General features: G+C 40.8%; 1 protein-coding gene across 6 annotated transcripts in view; it reads left to right on the forward strand.

The window, feature by feature from the left end:
- The window catches only part of SUSD1 (sushi domain containing 1), an 83431-nt gene that overhangs the window by 14152 nt on the left and 50997 nt on the right, over positions 1–18282 (forward strand). For 4 of the 6 annotated variants that reach the window (XR_008233436.1, XR_008233437.1, XM_052776476.1 and 1 more), the window contains exons 8-11: positions 11640–11785; positions 13319–13508; positions 14513–14607; positions 15718–15904. Coding sequence is in view for 4 of the 6 variants with exons in the window: in XM_052776476.1 (XP_052632436.1) it covers positions 11640–11785; positions 13319–13508; positions 14513–14607; positions 15718–15904 (618 nt within the window). In the remaining 2 variants the exon portion in view is untranslated. The remainder of the gene's footprint in view (positions 1–11639; positions 11786–13318; positions 13509–14512; positions 14608–15717; positions 15905–18282) is intronic. The other 2 variants (XM_052776474.1, XM_052776475.1) reach the window with 1 other exon arrangement.

The following is an 18282-nucleotide window of genomic DNA, read 5'->3' on the forward strand; positions in this document are numbered from 1 at the left end:
AGCCTCTCTGAGGACCCTTCGGTTGTGGGGTTGCTGAAGGTTGAAGAACAACAGGTGCCAATTGCTACCATGATGGTGCACCGGCGGCAATATTGCACCAACCGAGACTCCCTGATCCCCATCCATAAGCTGATTTGCCAATTGGAGGGCCAAGGAGTGATCAGCAAGACTCACTCACCCTTTAGTAGTCCCATATGGCCCGTGCGGAAATCTAATGGGGAATGGAGACTAACAGTAGATTATCGTGGGCTGAATGAAGTCGCGCCGCCACTGAGCCCTGCTGTGCCAGATATGTTAGAGCTTCAATGTGAACTGGAATCAAAGGCAGCTAAGCGGTATGCCACAATTGGCATTGCTAGTGCATTTTTCTCAATCCCTTTGGCAGCAGAGCACAGGCCACAGTTTGCTTTCACTTGGAGGGGCATCCAGTACACCTGGAATCGACTGCCCCAGGGGTGGAAACACAGCCCCACTATTTGCCATGGATTGATCCAGGCTGCACTGGAAAAATGTGAGGCTCCAGAACACCTGCAATACATTGATGACATCATCGTATGGGGCAACACGGCAGAAGAAGTTTTTGAGAAAGGGAAGAAAATAATCCAAATCCTTTTGAAGGCTGGTTTTGCCATAAAACAAAGTAAGGTCAAGGTACCTGAACGGGAGATCCAGTTTTTAGGAATAAAATGGCAAGACAGGTGTTATCAGATCCCCGTGGATGTGATTAACAAAATAGCAGCTATGTCCCCACCGACTAATAAAAAGGAAACACAGGCTTTCTTAGGTGTTGTGGGCTTTTGGAGAATGCATATTCCAAATTACAGTCTAACTGTAAGCTCTCTCTATCAAGTTACCTGAAGAAGAATGATTTTAAAAGGGGCCCTGAACAACAACAAGCCTTTGAACAAATTAAGCGGGAGATTGTTCATGCAGTAACCGTTGGGCCAGTCCGAGCAGGACAAGGTGTTAAAAATGTGCTCTGTACCGCAGCTGGGGAGAATGGCCCTACCTGGAGCCTCTGGCAGAAAGCACCTGGGGAGACCCGAGGCCGACCCCTGGGGTTTTGGAGTTAAGGATATCGAGGATCCGAGGCTCGCTATACTCCAACTGAAAAAGACATATTGGCAGCATATGAAGGAGTTCGAGCCACCTCAGAAGTGGTTGGTACTGAAACACAGCTCCTCTTAGCACCCCGACTGCCGGTGCTGGATGTTCAAAGGGAGGGTCTCCTCTACACATCACGCGACTGATGCCACGTGGAGTAAGTGGATTGCACTGATCACACAACGGGCTCGCATAGGAAACCCCAGTTGCCCAGGAATTGTGGAAGTGATCACGGACTGGCCAGAAGGCAAAGATTTTGGAATGTCGCCAGAGGAGGAGGTGATGTGTGCTGAAGAGGCTCCAAGCTGTCAGAAAATGAGGGGCAATATGCCCTGTTTATTGATGGGTCCTGTTGCATTGTGGGAAAACATCAGAGGTGGAAGGCTGCTGTATGGAGTCCTATACGACTAGTCGCAGAAACTGCTGAAGGAGAAGGTGAATCAAGTCAGAAGTGAAGTGCAGAAGTGAAAGCCATCCAGCTAGCTTTAGACATTGCTGAAAGAGAGAAGTGGCCAGTGTTCTATGTCTATACTGACTCATGGATGGTGGCAAATGCCCTGTGGGGGTGGCTACAGCAATGGAAGAAGAGCAACTGTCAGTGCAGAGGTAAACCCACCTGGGCTGCCGCGCTGTGGCAAGATATTGCTGTTCGGATAGAGAAGCTAGTGGTAAAAGTACGTCACGTAGATGCTCATGTACCCAAGAGTCAGGCCACTGAAGAGCATCAAAATAATCAACAGGCAGATCAGGCCGCCAAAATTGAAGTGTCTCAGGTGGATCTGGCCTGGCAACATAAGTGGGCTATTTATGTCTCGGTGGGCCCATGATACCTCAGGTCATCAGGGAAGAGATATAGATGGGCTCTGGATCGAGGGGTGGACTTGACCATGGACATTGTTGCGCAGGTTATCCATGAATGTGAAACGTGCTGCAATTAAGCAAGCCAAGCAGCTAAAACCCCTGTCGTATGGAGGGTGATGGCTGAAATATAAATATGGAGAGGCCTGGCAGATTGACTGTATCACACTCCCACGAACCTGCCAAGGAAAGCGCCATGTGCTTACAATGGTGGAAACAACCACTGGATGGCTGGAAACACATTCCTGTGCCCCACACCACTGCCCAGAACACTATCCTGGGCCTTGAAGAAGAAGTTTTATGGTGACATGGCACCCCAGAAAGAATCGAGTTGGGATGACAGGACTCACTTCTGAAACAACCTCATAGACACCTGGGCCAAAGAGCATGGCACTGAGTGGGTATATCACATCCCCTATTATGCCTCCGGAAAAATCGAACGATACAATGGATTGCTGAAAACTACACTGAGAGCAGTGTGGGGTGGAACTTTCAAACATTGGGATACACATTTAGCAAAAGCCACCTGGTTAGTTAATACTAGAGGATCTGCCAATTGGGCTGGCCCCACCCAACCAAGACTTCCACATACTGTAGAAGGGGATAAAGTCCCTGTAGTGCGCATGAGGAGTATGGTAGGGAAGACGGTCTGGGTTAGTCCTGCCTCAAGCAGAGACAAATCCATCAAGGGATTGCTTTTGCTCAGGGACCTGGCTGCACATGGTGGGTGATGCAGAAGGATGGGGAGGTTCGATGTGTATCTCAAGGAGATTTGATTTTGGGAGAGAATAGCCAGTGAATTAGGCTGTATGATATTTAACTGCTAAATAACCTGCCAATGTATGTCGTTACATCTATAGTGGCTATATGCCATATCAAGGGTATTACAGTAAGAATTACCCAAATGACTGAAGGATGGACTTTGAAACTGAGCCAAGTGCAACAGTGATGGAACTTGAACTGGCGCCCAGCAATTTCTTCAAGACCAACATCTTCAGCCTGCGGACCAAGGGCGTGGGTTGCACCAAATATACCAGCCGCAGGCTCCAGAGGCAGCATGCAACAATCCAGCACCACACACCATCTCTCCTATCCTGAAAGACTGTTACAATCTAGTTGTCTGAATTTCAGTCCAGAATTTCAGTCCAGAAGGATTTTCTTATAAAAGGATGAGTCCGGAGGAGGGAGATCTGTAACGAAGATGGTGTCATACTGTGGGCTTGGAGACAGGATGTACTGACATTTTAATAATAGCCAAAAAATAGCAGATGTTTCGGACTGTGGCTATTGTGCTCCTTAGTGTTCTTCTGTGTCCTTAGAAAGAGTTGTCACAAGATAGCTCTATGACTGTCCGTCTTTTGCTCTTAAGTTGCAATGCTGTCTTTTGCAGATGGTAATGTTCCTCTAGCTCTGTAACATCCACATGTTTTTCAAAGGATTGGAAGTGTGTCTTTGGCTGCTACCACTTCATGGACCAAGCCTTTACACAAAGAGTTGCCACTTGATGCCTCTCTTGCCTCACTTGATGTCTTGAGCATTCACTGCGAATATAAAACGTGACATCAAATAAAAGGAGCATGCAGAAAAGCAGTTCTCTCACTTTTTATAGTGCCCTAATAAAAATGGAACTGCTGTTATTTGAAGTCATAATTTGTATTTCATTTAGGCAATTTGTATAGCTGTACTTTCTGAATTGGTTTTGAAGCCAGCATTGTGTAGAGTGGCTAAGTTGATCAGGTGTGTCAGTCTTTGCTATGCCGAGAGTTCTGTCTTGAGCACTCTGAAGCTTTGATGGGCCTGAACCTGCAGACTGCACTCACGGGATTACCGTGGATTTCAGCAAGAGCTTTGCCAGAGGCAGAAATGCAGATGCCATCTCTAGCTGTTGGAACAGAGGGCCAAAAAAGTTAGAGTTATGGTCAAGTAGAATGGAAGAAAAAACTTTAAAAAATGGCCTAACTAGTCCAGGCTCCTTTGGAGAGAAAAAAAAAAAAAAAGAATAGGAGATTAGTACAAAGGTCTTCAGCTTAACTTCTACATTTTTCACACTTATTAGAGGTAACAAATGACTTTCAAAGGAAATGAAATTTCTGTTTCAGTAATGATGCCTTTCAGATGTATGTGATCTTAAGAATTCATAAGAATTATAGTTGCATTTTTTTATTAAAGTAAAAATTATAAAATGAAGCCCGCCCACTCATGTATTTCTTTTTGAGTGGATCGCACAAGTAAGGGGTTTTTTTTATTTATTGTGGCCATAAGAAGGCCAGAAAAAAGGTGATTTGTGCCTTGGCTATCTGTCCGAGATGCTTATTCCTAAATCTGCACTTGCAAATCGCACAGCGTGCAATGTGTGTCATGTGCCTTCAACGAGTCCATGAAGGGCAGGGAGAGGAACTGGGGGGTGTCTGAAATGAAAATCTGTAAATGAGTTCGTTTTGTCTTTTGCTGAGCTTGGATACAAATGTTTAATAGTAAAAGGTCAGGAAGGGCTAACATAGACACTGAATTAAAATCTTTTCCCCTTACAGTATATGTAGATTGTGTATGTGCATGCATGTACACACATACACACACAGAGAGGTTAACTTTTGAGTACTTGTTTCTTGGGCATCCAGGGAAAGTTAAGATGAATTATGGTGATGGGGTTGCCTTGCTCTTAATACCATGTGCATCTCTAAAAATTGTTTTGGTACTTTTTCTGATGTTCTTCACAGTTATGAAGGGGTCAGTTCATGCACAAAAGGGGCAGTGTGTGATGCAGTTTTCTATGTTGATTGGACAATCGTTAGGGATATTTTGGAGGGAGATAGTCCCTTTACTTCCTGCAGTTCTCTTCATCCTGTTCGCAGAGTCCTGCCTTGTACTATTCATCAAGCTTTTTCCAGTTTCCCAGTCCCAAGTCCTAGAGATATCCTTGTCACGGAGAGCTTTTTCACAGTATCTGATCTATCCTTTCTGTAACAATTGTCTCTAGCCCCAGCTATAAGCATGTAGGCTGGGTTGGCTGCTGCTCGTTATTCCGATCCTGGAAAATTCCTTCTCTAGAAAACTTTTCCATGTCTGCTTTCTTTGGAGATTGTTAGCATTCAGTGTGTTTAGCATCTGTTGGTGTGGGTAGCAACAATATGGTGCCTTAACACAGACAAACAGTTTGTCCAATTTCCTTATTTTTATCCAAGGAAAAGAAAATACAAGTCTGCATTAAAGAATAACTTCTCAGTATTTAAATAAGTCTCCAGTACCACTATTTGCTACGTTATCAGAAATGGATTTATTAAAGTGTTTTTTGATGTATTAAGTGAAATACTGTCCTTGCAAAAGAAGCAGCTGCTGCACATGGGTGGGAAAAGTCCGTGGATATGTAAAAAGGCTGGAGGAGGGAGTGAATCTGACCTGCATGGAAAGGTAATGTGCATTATTGGTAAAGCGTTCCAAAACCCAGGCAGTGGGAAATAGCTGTTGTAGCCAAAAGGGAAAATTGGCCTCTGTTTCCCTTCAATCTTACTGGTCAGTTGTGAGAGCCTTCCAAAGTAGTGTTAGGCAGTAATGGCTGTCAGCGGATTGTAGGCTTTGCGTGCATGGTGTATAGAGGAAAAGATGATCCAGTCCCAATGTGTTGTGAACCTGGAACTCAAGTAGGGAAAAAATCAGCCTTTACACCAGTGCACATTCCATCTGATCCTGATCTTGGAGCTTCTGTGTCATAACCTTTTGTGTGCATGCTCTTTTTTACATTACCTCTTACGAAATGCAGCGTGGACTGTCCATCTTTCACTAAAGGTTAATTTTCTGTTTCAGAATGCTTCATTTTTTCTGTTGTGACTCCCCATCCACAAATGGAGTTTAGCTGCACGTCTTGACCTCTGGAGATTTTGAGATAATCATGTGGAACTTGGGTATTACAGTAGTGAGGAGTACTTTCAAAGCATCAAGACAATAAGGTGTTAGTTGTTTTTGAGTCATTTCCCAGAAAATGGGTGTTGTACGCCAACACTGAAAATCCTAACGGCTGAAGAGGATGGAGGATACTTGCTAAATACATGCTTCAGAGATTTGAAGGTTTAGAGGGAAGAGCAGTTTGGTGAATCAGTCCAAAGAGGGCATAGCAGACTGTCTGCACTGCACTTTAAAACACTGCAGAAGAGGAAAAGAATACTTTCATAATGCAGAAAAACCCTGAAACAAAACAAAAGCAAAATCTGAATCCAGTCTGGAATAAACAGAGCAGGATCATCCTGCAGGTATCATTTAACTGTAGAACTATAGCAAAGATAATTTCCATGCAACTGAGAGGGTCTGGTTACACTCTTTTTAATCCCTTTGCTTTCACTTTCCCTTCTTCTCCTATGCTTTATCCCTACTACCAATGACTGATTTCCCCTCTAGCTAGAATTCTCTGGGATCTCATTTTTTACATTTCCACCTGTACAATAAGAGATGGTACAGAAAGGCAGATGGAATGTTTCTGTCGTGGCAGCATCAGCGATTTCCACGCAACAATGAATGGGTTAACTGTCACTCTCCTAGTTGGTATTCCCAGCCACGTGTAAATAATTCATGTCAACAGTTATGAGCTCACATCTGTGGGCATTGATTTAAAACCCATGGTTCTGTAGGAATAAGAACCCCATCAAACAATTAGGATAATTACAGTCATCACTGGAAAGGATCTGATTGGCCTGAGTTCTTCTAAAGGCCTAATTTGATATGTTAAATTCAGACATCTGGTAATCTGGTAATTTCTTTAATTATCTGGAGAAACACAGGTGGAGTCTGTGTTATGGGAGGTGCTACTTCTTAGATCAAAGCGATGCAACCCAGTGACAATTAAAAGTGTCACTTTTTGGAGGGCTGTTGAGGCTTTTCTTTGTTTGTTTGAAACTGAATTAGTAATCACCCAGTTCGCAATGGCAAATACCAGGCTCCAGTCCCAGGAACCTCTTTCAGCTGGGGAGTAGATCATGTGCATTTCTAATCCCAGCCCATCTAATCCTGTCTAGTCTGACACCCTTGATTGATACATATTTCTTTTGTAAGTATGCTCACTATTGCGTCTCTTGTGTTCTTGTCAGTCTGGTTCAATACATGAATTACTCTGCTCCTGATTGTCTCCCAGTAACATTTTTAGACCAAAGGAAGTAGTAAATCATTAGCTATCTGCCTGCTCCTTCCTGCATGACCGTGCCTACAGCTTTGCTGTTTCTTTGTGAATTCCCTCTGTGGAAAGTTTGGGGCTGAAGGTGAAAACCTGCTGAAATTTTGCAATCCTAGTTAAACTGGAAGCAAGAATGTTACTCAAAATGTGAAAAACTCATAAAAACTTACCATGCTACCCTAAAAGGTATAATACATCTTTGTAAAATAAATTCCATATATACTTGTGAAAGCTGCTGTGCAAGAGGAGTTTGCCTGTACACTGTGGAACAGGTGCCTTGAAACAGGTTGAGCAGAAGTTCTCTTTGAAATGTTGTTTGCTGTTTAATTTCTGTGTCTGAACGTATGTGTGGTGCATGTTAGCAGCAGATGGCATTTGCAGCATCGTTCACACTTTTCACAGAAGTGAACAGGCAAAACGTATAAAAAAAGCTAATATTTGGATTTGTTTTCTTTCCCCTAAATTGTGTGTATGTGTGGGGATTGGTGGGAAGAGCTCTAAGTGAATTTGCACGTGTGGATGCTCTTGTGGCTACTTGCAGAAGATGAAATGTTAGATTGGAGCTGGTTCTATCTGCTTTCTGGTAAATACTGTTTTTTTCATGGAAGTTCAAAAATACTTCACTGCTAAGATGTATCTTGAGCTGAGGTCAGTGGTAGTCAAGTGCTCTTTCAACGGAGAACTAGTCAATTGTGTATGTAGAAGAAGTCATGTGGTTTTAGTGACTGTTTAGACATGCGAGTTGTCTGTGTGTTAGGTTTGGTTTTTTTGTTTTTAAATCAGCAAATAATAACACTGAGTACTGGGACCTGAACTTGCAGAGGCTGATAAGCAAAGGATTAAGGTTGCTCTTCCCAGCACATGGTTAAGGCAGAAGAGCATTACGGTACAAGCACTTATGCACTGGCTGTGATTACTGTGAAGATTTTCCCACACACTCAAGCACAGAGAGAGGCCCTCTTTCCTAGCAGAGTTTTTAAAAGTGGAGTAAAGAAGACTGAGACCTTCACTCCTTGTTTTCCTTCTTAGAATTAGTTTCTTTGGCTTTCTTTGCATGATTTCTCCCCCTCCGTTGCTCACTGGCACTGTTGAATCACTTTGTTACTCACTTTTTGCATTCTCCCATTTGTGTTTTGTTTACCAGCACCCGTGTTTCCTGGCTGCTAACAGCCAGGTGCTATTTGCATATCTCTACCCTTTCCCAGATTTGCCTTTCAGTATTTGACTCCTCCAGGATATTTTTCCACCCTTCTGTTTGGGTCTCCAGGCATATGCATGTCATTTGTAGGACCCTTTACCTTGGGATGGGAAGGAGATGGGAAGGGTAACCTGGAGGTCAGTGGAGCAGCAGTGGCGTCCAGTGGCCTTCTCGGTTAATCACAAGTTGAAATTTCTAGTGCTTAAGGATGCGGAGGTTGAGGGTCTTCGCTTCTCCCATCTCATTTGTGAGTCTGACTGAAAGCTGTTGATCAAAATCAGATGTTGAAGACCTGGATGTCACTGTCTGCTAAGACATCACACTGAGGCCAGGCACATATAGTGTGTTTCACGTTGGGAGTTCCCAAGGTCTGGAAGTCACTGGCACTGTTAGATTTCACAGGAGAACTAATCTGTCAGGGATCCTGTTTCTCTCTAGGTGTGAGAATAGTTTTTTCAGAGATACCTTTGTGCTGATACTGGATACTGTGTTTAGGCTACTGTTAAACCAAGCACTTACTGTACGTTTGGTTATCCAAACAAAGAGCATGTGATCAGTAAGGAAGGGAGGAAAAGCAGTCTCCTCAGAAAGCCCAGGACTTCGTTGTGGTGTTCACTCTGTGCATGTTACAGCTTTTCATCTTCTTTCACTCCTACCCATTTAGAGTGGAAACTTTTGAGGAAAAGTCCGCCAAGTATTCTGTGGATGTATGGTAATTGCATGGTGGCCTTGTCCTTCTGAAAGTTCAGAAAGCATGACAGAAAAATCCATCTAGTTACAGAAAAAATCGCTACTAGTTCTGCCTTCTTCCTTCCAAGGAGGCCACTGTGCAAGATTTCTTTCCTTGCCTGAATACCTGGCATAATCACTTTTTTGTTGTTTGCTGCTTTATTTTGCTTTATTTTTTTACTGTGGATTTTATAAACTTATGAATCAAGTGTCTGATTTTCTTGCTGAGCAATCTCAGCCATTACTTTTTTTTTTTTTCTTGTTAACGCATTTTAATTCAGATCTCATGGATATGCAAACATTTTCCCTTTGGCCGTGCTCTAATGAGTCATATTTGCCGTCTGGTCTTTTAATAAAAATGTATCTGATTTAAAGAATACAACAACTGAACATACTGTTTTGCTCTGTGTTGGTACCGAAGTCTTAATACTGAGGAGTTTCTAGACATTACTGTGAAACATAATAATAAGCAGCACTTAAATACAATTAATCACACAGCCATTTGTAAGGAAATTTGTTTTAGAGGACATGCAGATTAATCTCATTTTGTTGTGTAGAAGAAGCTTTCAATAGCATTTTCATGTTTAACGACAGTTTGGAATGGGAGAATCAAAATTAGTTGGGAGATAAACTGGTCTAGTGAGAGGCATCTATGTTGAATATGTGGAGAGGGAGATACCATTAGAAAACAGTTTTATGACGGTTTTAATAATCAAAAAAAGAAAAGGAAAAATAAAGTGCTGCAAAATACATAAACAGTTACACTTTAGTTCTAAATAATTGCCTACATATAGGAATTTTAGAGACTATCGATGTATTCATTTATTTCAGCAACAGCTTCATGTCAGTGTGCTCCAAGGGGGCCCCTGTGAAATGGTAATGCAGTTTACATACGGACGAGGAGTGCTCTGAGCTATGCTTGCTTTTACAGCAGGGCATTACACCAACTATTGTGTGAATATTTCTGAAATATCTATCAAGGCTGTCCTATAAATCCCCTTCATTTTTTCAACAGTTACTAAGGGCTTTTCAGCTTAGAATCTATATGAGCTTGGATTTGTATGACCTTGGTCATGTAGTGAATGTAATAAGAAAATATGGTAGTAGGACAAAGGAGTGACTATGTGAAGGCTGGTGAAGGAAAGAAGAAGAGCAAATACATTCACTGTCAATCTGAGTTGTGACCAGAAGGAGCTTTGTTCTTAGCTCTGGGAGGATACTTGATTATCTTGTCATGTGAAGGCAACTGCTCTGTGTCTGATGACAGCAGTGAGAGAACTGCCTAAAAAAAGAACGGATGAGTTGATCTTCCTGGCTGTGCTTTTTCTCTGAGGCATAAGCCAACTTTTAAAAGTGTATAAATTAACACAGGTATGTCGAGGGATGTATCGCTGGTTGCTACAACTGTACTCCCTACATGCTTAGTTCCGTGGGCTTCATTCTTTTAGTCTAGGGTTTGTTCTGGAAAGTGTTTTACTGTGATTGTGTTACTTAATTTTATTTTCTATAAAACAAAGAAAAAATGTTGACACCTTTTAAAAAGCAACCCAAACAAATAACCAAAACATTCAGCTATGAAAAAGCTCTTTTCCAATCTAACACAGAAGCTTTCCTAAAACGCTTTCATGCAGGCTGTTGTATTCAGAAGAGCATTTTTTCCTAAGTTTGTTGGCTTATTGGTAGCCTCTTTTTCTTACAGACAGCTCTTTTAAATCTCCTTGACTTTTTTATTTGCAGTTTAATGAGACTTCTAATCAATGAGATCCGATGGTCTACAAATTCTTCAAGGTGATTTGTGAGTGGCTCATTGTTTAGAAGACAGACCGTTGCATGTCACAAGATCCAGATGCTGGCACCCAAGATCAAGGAGAGTGTAGAATGATGGCAAAAGTAGTGGAACTGGAGCACTGTTTATTGCTCTTCATTTTTGGTGGTGTAATATTGTCATAAGCACACTTTAATGAAAGACTTTGACCAGGAATACAGGAATACCAATGCATGGTACAAGTTTAATGTATTATGACCTGGAGGAGCATCCAAAGCAGAGCAAAATGTCTTTTCTTATTGGCTGTTTTGCCTGGATTGGTCACCCAGTGTGAAAGATTCTAGTCTTTAGTACAGTATATACTGAAGATCCTTGTGTAAGAAGCAATGCTGTTGTATATGTATGTTTTTATATATAGGGACATATCAGCAGTTTGATGGAGTTAATGAGCTTGTTTGTTTGCTGTCAGGAAGCTGTAACGTAGTTTTAATGTCCTCTTCAAGATCTGTAAAGTCATTAGAATTGAAATTGTTCTACGTTAAAATGCAGGCCTAGCAAAGTATTTTGTTTTCATTAGTCATGGTAGTTTACATAATGCTGGCTGTGCACACTCATTGGCTCAAAACATGCTTCTTCAGTTAGCTTGTATTTTAATTTTAGGAGCCAACACAGTTAAGGGAAACTACTAACTTCCTTCTGCCTACCTTGTTGTATTTTTCCCGTTTGAAAAAAAAAAAGGGGGGGGGGATAAAAAATCGCTCCAAATAGATTAAGATTTGCATGAGAAATAATAACTTTTCATTCTGTGTCCATGTTTTTGCTCACAGAAGAGGAATTATTCAGTAATCTGTCCATATTCAATGAAACATGTGTGAAGTGGCAAAGGAAAACTGGAAGACTGGGAATGAGGGAAACGTACACAGTAAGTGGGGCAGCATTTGAGATTGGGAGTAGCTTGTCCTGGTTAATTCTGGTGGAGATTTGCCTTGTGTGTTTTGTTTGTATGGTAATTTGACTCCTTCCCAGTGAACTGCCTAGAAACCTAAAGGTGGCTGGGTTAGGAAAGAAACAAATCCCTGTCCTCAAGTTAGGTGAAACACTCAAAAGTTGTCGGGGTTCCCATTCCAGTTAATCACCTAAACATCTGCTTGAAACTGTAAGAAGCATTTCAGCACAAATTTATGTTCTAGTGAAATTCCATTGCAGAGCTCAAGGTCACCTTGACATAGAAAACATTGCAAAACTTGGGCTCTGTCCCTATGTGATGCAAAGGTGTCAAGTGAACAGTGTAGCACTTGCAGATCCTGGATGTAACTTGTTTTAGAAATGCAAGGTATACTGAAATACTGTGCCTTGCTCAAGAGATTCAATCATCTTATATTTGAACATTTTAGAACTGTCTTTCGTGGAAATTGAAAGCAACCTTGGTAACTACTTTTTTTTTCCCCATCTATAAACATAAGAATAAAAGTTAAGATGTAAATTCTCAGAAACAAATAGTTCAGTCAGCGTTATTGAAAGCTAAAACAACATTATAAGAATTCCCATGTTTTGCGAATGACAACATCCCAAGAAAGGTGGTTTTTTTGAGCATGTACAAATAGGGAAAAAAAGGGGATTATTTAGGATCTCCAGGGTGGGCAGGTTAATGTGCAAAATACGTTTCAAGGTTGGGTGATAATTTTGGAAAACAACCTGTCTTTCTCCTCCTGTGTTATAAACCAATGTATTTTTAGTTTGAGTGCTTTTATTGAGCACTGCTGAGATGGAAAAAACAAGTTCCCAATTACCCTAACAGTTTAAAATGAGTACTTTTCGTGTACCCAGTGGTAACTGGCAAGCTGTGGATCTCTGGTGTAATGTGCTCTGTGCACATGTTTTTGCCTGAATTCAGCTATCTGCAACACACTTCAGAATAGTCAAAATTGAGGACTATGTAGGCACAGGGTGCATGCAGTAAAGTTCAGAACACAGTCTGGACTGCCTTGAGCTTAATTAGATAAATTTTGTCTGTCCCTTCATCTTGTACAAACAACAGGTTTCTTTTTCACTGCACTGGGACGATCTTAGGGAAGCTTGTCTTTTACTGTTGTTTGGCATTCAGTCTTACTACTGGTTCTGCAGGGCAAGGGGGAAAAACTAGAAAAAAGAAAGTAGCAAGCATGTGTAGTTCCCATCTGTGTGCTGTGAACAAGAAAGAATATTTACTTACATCTTACTATTTGTGTTGGAGGTGTTTGTAGGGTCCATGTTACAGATTCCTTCTATTTGTTGTAGAAATATATGAAAAATACTCATAATTTTAACAGCCAGAAGAAATTAAAGATCTAATTTATTAAACCATCTTGTTGCACCAAAACATTTAGTTGCAAGCCTATTTTTTTGATTGAGCTGATATTCCAAAGCAGATGTAATCCTAGGTTCTCAAGGCTTAATTGAACTAGTATTCTGAATTTTGGGAGAGCCACAACCAATTGCACCATTGTTTTTGTTAATCCTTCAATAGTTTCACATACTGGGCCAAAGATGGGATGAGAAGACGTTCTCAGAAGATGCAATATTTAACATCACTACAAGTGAAGATAATCCAAAGGTGTGTTTAGATCTCAACTCTGGCAGTAACTACGTGGTGAATATTACTACCATCTCTTCCACAAACATCACTGTCTCAGTGACAGTAGCAGTTCAAATAAAGGGTAGGTTGTGTTTTGTATTCTCCGTGCTTGTAGAAGAACTTACTGTGCTGCAGAGTTGACAGTTTTGAGTCTAGCAGACAGAATAACAGGCAGTCTCCTAGACTGTATCATTCTTTACGGTGACTACACACACGTAGCCACCATCAGCATCCTCTTTTCCTGCAAGACGTTTTTGTTTCTGCTCACTGTGGCCATTGAATCTATGAGCAAACACAAGAGTGGCAGTAAGTGCTCTTCAGAAAGATTTGGCAAACTTGCTTCTTCAGGATTTTTCTTCTGGCTGAGGCGGGATTGGTGCAGTGGCATTCTTGGCTACATGCCGGAGTTTCAGTCCATGGTACAGTGCTTACTGGTTTCCATTCCTTGCCTTGAAAACTGATTCTCTGCCTGTGGGAGAATTCCCTATTGCTGAGCTGTGTGATACTAATCTAAGTGATGTGAGCATTATAGATAATGTTCCTATGTTTAGCAGTGATGAGCAGTGTTCTGGCAGTTTTTCAGTAATTGTAGAGAAGGCATGTTCCACCAGCAGGCTTCTGTAGTATTATGGTCGTGGAAACTCTAAGCTTGCCTTCTGACATACAAATTCTGATGAGACAGACCTTGAGAAATAATTGCTTTTGAATCCACAAAAATGCTTTTTCTCACATGCTTTTTCCTAAAGGGCATCAACTGTGACAAATTGTTCTATGATAACTTTATTTCCATCAGAAGGTCTGAACCCCTGGATCTTTCTGTCATTATAACCTCCTTAAGTCTGGACAAATAAATCCTCTTGATTTCCCGAGTAGCGTGCTTGGGTTTTTCTGAAAGCCATTTTCTCTGGAAAATGTTCATGCTTTATTTACTGTGTGTGTTCATTCAAAAAGAAATTAGATTCTACCTCCTTCTCAGAAGAGAATTAAAATAAAACCCTTTTTTTTTATTTTCAGCTACTGATATTCAATTAAGTTGAAGGTGAAATTTTTGTAATAAGTTGTTCCCTTTTTTTGTTGTCTCTACAGTAAAGGAAGCTTTCAATAATGTATTAATTTTTAATGATACCTGCTTGAAATGGCGGAGAAATTTCAGGGGAACTGGTGTCGAAGACAGATACTCAGTAAGTGACAACCTGTATTTTGAATCTAGAAAACAATTTATATCAATCATCTCTGTGAAAAAAACTATAGTATTTCAAACACTCACTGCTAGCGGTGTTCCTCATTCTAATAACTTCTCTCATAAAAACCCAGGGAGTAAGCTCAAAAAAGAAAGAAACCACCATGTTCTTTTGTAGTCTCCTGTCTGTTTTGCCTTCCCTATCTGTACTTTCAACTTCGTCATGTTCAGGCCTCAGACAACTCTGTTCCAACTCCATGAAGTCAGTCTATTCTGCCTTGTGATACAGCTTCAATCTTCCCTTGCCCCAGCAGGGCATTTCTCCTTGAACTGTCTCTGCCAGCACTCTTGACCACCTGCTGTTGTCTCAAATCTCTGTGTGCTAAGAGGTGCTCAAAGATTATCTAAAGGCATAGGATCTATTTAAAGGAAAGTTAGCATGTGATTAAAATGCAGCAAGCATTTTAGTTTTCATTAATGGCGAAATGATCAGGAGAGGCCTTACGTTAATGACTTCATGACCATTTGGGACATCAACAACAAAACAAACACACAAAAAATCCAACTGAAACAAAAAAAACCCCATGGGTCTTTAAATTTGCCTGGAAACATAGCTGTCTGTAGGCAGATCCTGGAGGGTACTTGGCATTTTGACACACATCAAAATGACTTGATTTTGACTTGATCCTTGGGGTCAAACGAGGTGTTCATGCGAGCTCACTTTTATATGTCATCATTTTGCACCATGAGGGTATACTACAGTGGAAGTGCACTATTACTGGACGCCTATATGTTAGTAGGAAATCAAGACTGGGGGAAATTACAGTACTACTAAAAGAGATGATAGACTAGGTGGTGGAGAAGTGAAATGACTAGGAGGAAGAGAAGTGAAAGAACTAGGACAATGTCAGAGCTGATCAAGAGGGACTGCAATTTCTGTCAAATTTTGGAAGCATTTGAATTTGAATAACTGTCAGTGCCAACATTTTTGGTGCTCTGTATGCAGTGATGTGTTTTTGTGCTATTTCTTCTAATTTAGAACATGACATGACTGAATGCAAGTGATATATTAAAACATTGCAATTTCCATGCCGTGATTGTTTGGTTACAGTTTCACGTGCAAGGCCATCGTTGGTATCAGAAGGAGTTCTTTCATGAAATGACCTTCAACCTTACCACACACAAGCAGGCTCCAGAAGTTTGTTTTGATTTGCAGCCAGGCACCAATTACTCTATTAATATTTCAATGGTAGCTTTGAATTTTTCACTGCTCGTTACCATGACAACACAAATCACAGGTAGGTCCTGCCATTTATTTTGTGTATTTACAAAAGCACCTCTTGGGTGCAAGAGGCTCAAGTGAAACAGCTTTGTTGATCTCAAATGTTGTATAGTGGGTTGTCAAAGTGCTCTTTTCATGCTCAAAATTGTTCATTGTTGTTTGTTTTCACAGATTTCATAGGGTTGACAGTCCAGCAGCAAAAGGGGGAGAGAAATGGGGGTGTGGTGTTTTGAAGTGTCATTTTGGCACAGCAGGGAAAAGATAGTTTGGTGGTTTAGACACAATATTGGTATCTGGGTGAGCTTGGTTAAGTTCCCTGCCCTATTAGAGGCAAAGTCAGTTTTTCAGTATGAGTCCTCTCCAGTGTGAAGTGGAGATAATAGCACAACTGCACTTTGTATGAGTGTTTGTGACAACAGGTATCACTGAAGTCTGCAAGGATCCAAAGCACAGAGTCCTGCAAGTACCTCAGACAGATACCTTCATCTTTAATTGGTAGAGTACAGAACATAAAAGACATTTGAGCAAATAAGGTAGGGAGAGTCTCAGCTTCACTATTTAGCAAGATACTTGTATGGCACTAAAATGCTGTGATGAAAAACATCTGTCATTTTTTAGCTCATTTTTCATTTAGAACAGTTTTGCACCATCCGTATAGTGTCAGACTTTCTGTGTTGGGTTGTTACTGTTACACTGTGAAGTGCAGTGTTTGGTGCTGGTATCATTCTTCCCTTTGGGGCCACAAATTGGAATAGGTGAGACATGAAAGCTGTTTGAGCGTCTGTAACTCTGCTCAGCCACTAGATGGAACCAATTCTCTTCTGACTGCTTAGGAAGAATGGGATTTGTGGTGGATTTGAAATTGATAGTATTACAGTATTTTTAATAGTAAATCTAAGGTTTTTAAGCTTCATGAAAGGCCAAATATCTGTTTCGTAAAGCTACTGCTTAGGATAAACAATGACCTGGATTTTTTTGTTTTAATGAAATTACAGTAATGATTTGGTAATTCATTTTCAGAAGTTTCTTAGCTGTCCCTCAAAAGTAGCATCCATGAGTTCATGAGTACATGTCGCTTTGTAAAAACTAAGAAGCTGTCTCAGAATTTGGTTGACTGAGGTAATTTTTGCATATATATACTCAGAGTAAAGGCATAGCTCTTTACTTTGTCATCCTGTGATATTTCCTGAACTCTGCAAGATTGCATCAGGTCACTTACTCAGCAGAGCTCTAGAGAACACTTTGCAGCAGGTGCTGTGTGGAGTGGTATTTGTGCCTTGGCAGCTGGCATGTTTTCCTCTCTGCTGAGTTAGTGCTTAACAAATGCACATGCATAGCCCCAGAAAAGGTCTTTGCGTAAAAGTTAGGTCATTTCCGTTTTGAAAGAAGATCCTGCTACACAATCCATTTTATATCTGGTACTTAGTTTTTTCAGTGAGCAGTAAAAGGTAGGTGTTGCTCTGTCATTAGGAATTTTCATCCAAAACTCACCATGAAAACACTCCATATTATGCTTTTTTTTTAATAGAAGCCAAAAAATAAAAGTAGGTCTTTTTGCAGTTGAAATAAAGTGAAAATTAAAAAGCCAACAGCAGTCATGCTGCAAAGCTCACCAAATAATGAGATTTAAATAAGATGTTAAATCTGTTGCTATTTCAGCTTATCTAAGATGAAAACAGTACAGTTAAAATAACTCTTCTGGCAGTGTCCCTTTGACTTCTGTGCCTTATGTTTTGGGAATTGCATTATCTGTACAAGCAGCTTAATTTATATAAAAACTATTTGTAATTTTAGGGTAGGTGTATAATTTGCTCCTTCATTTGTCCAGTTATTTTGTAATTATGTACATTGTTAAACCAGGCGATTGTGTTTCCATGGTGGGTGGGATGATCTCAGTTTATCTGCCAGCTTAAGTCTGAAAAGGTTTTTTTTGGCTCTGGTGGTTTTCTGGCTAAATGGTACTGTATAAATGCAAGATATGACTTAAGCATGGAGGCTCTAAGGCAGGTAACACTTACAGAAGTGTTTTACTGTTAATGTACCAGAGGTGGCCTCATTTGTTGTCTAAGGTTTCATATGGCATCCTTTAACAAATGCAGAGTCAGGTTGGTCTGTTTCCTCAGCTGGGGGCGAATCCCAGTGTGGTATCTCCTTGACTTCCACATACCTCCCACATTTTGAGAGTTTGGGAAATGTTAACTGTGGAGTTTCAACTAGTGTGAAGAGACATGTCCTGGATGACTGGATGAACATTGCCTAACAGACTTAATTTCCTGACAAGGATAGTCATCTGTGTAAATTCTTAAAGACTGTTGCAGAATACAATAAGCATGTAAATGCTCGCAATAAGTTTGCGTGTTTTTTCAAAAAGGAAGATTTGTAAATGCATGTTAA

Source organism: Harpia harpyja, chromosome Z (genome assembly GCF_026419915.1).
Source record: "Harpia harpyja isolate bHarHar1 chromosome Z, bHarHar1 primary haplotype, whole genome shotgun sequence".
Taxonomy (NCBI): Eukaryota; Metazoa; Chordata; class Aves; order Accipitriformes; family Accipitridae; genus Harpia; species Harpia harpyja.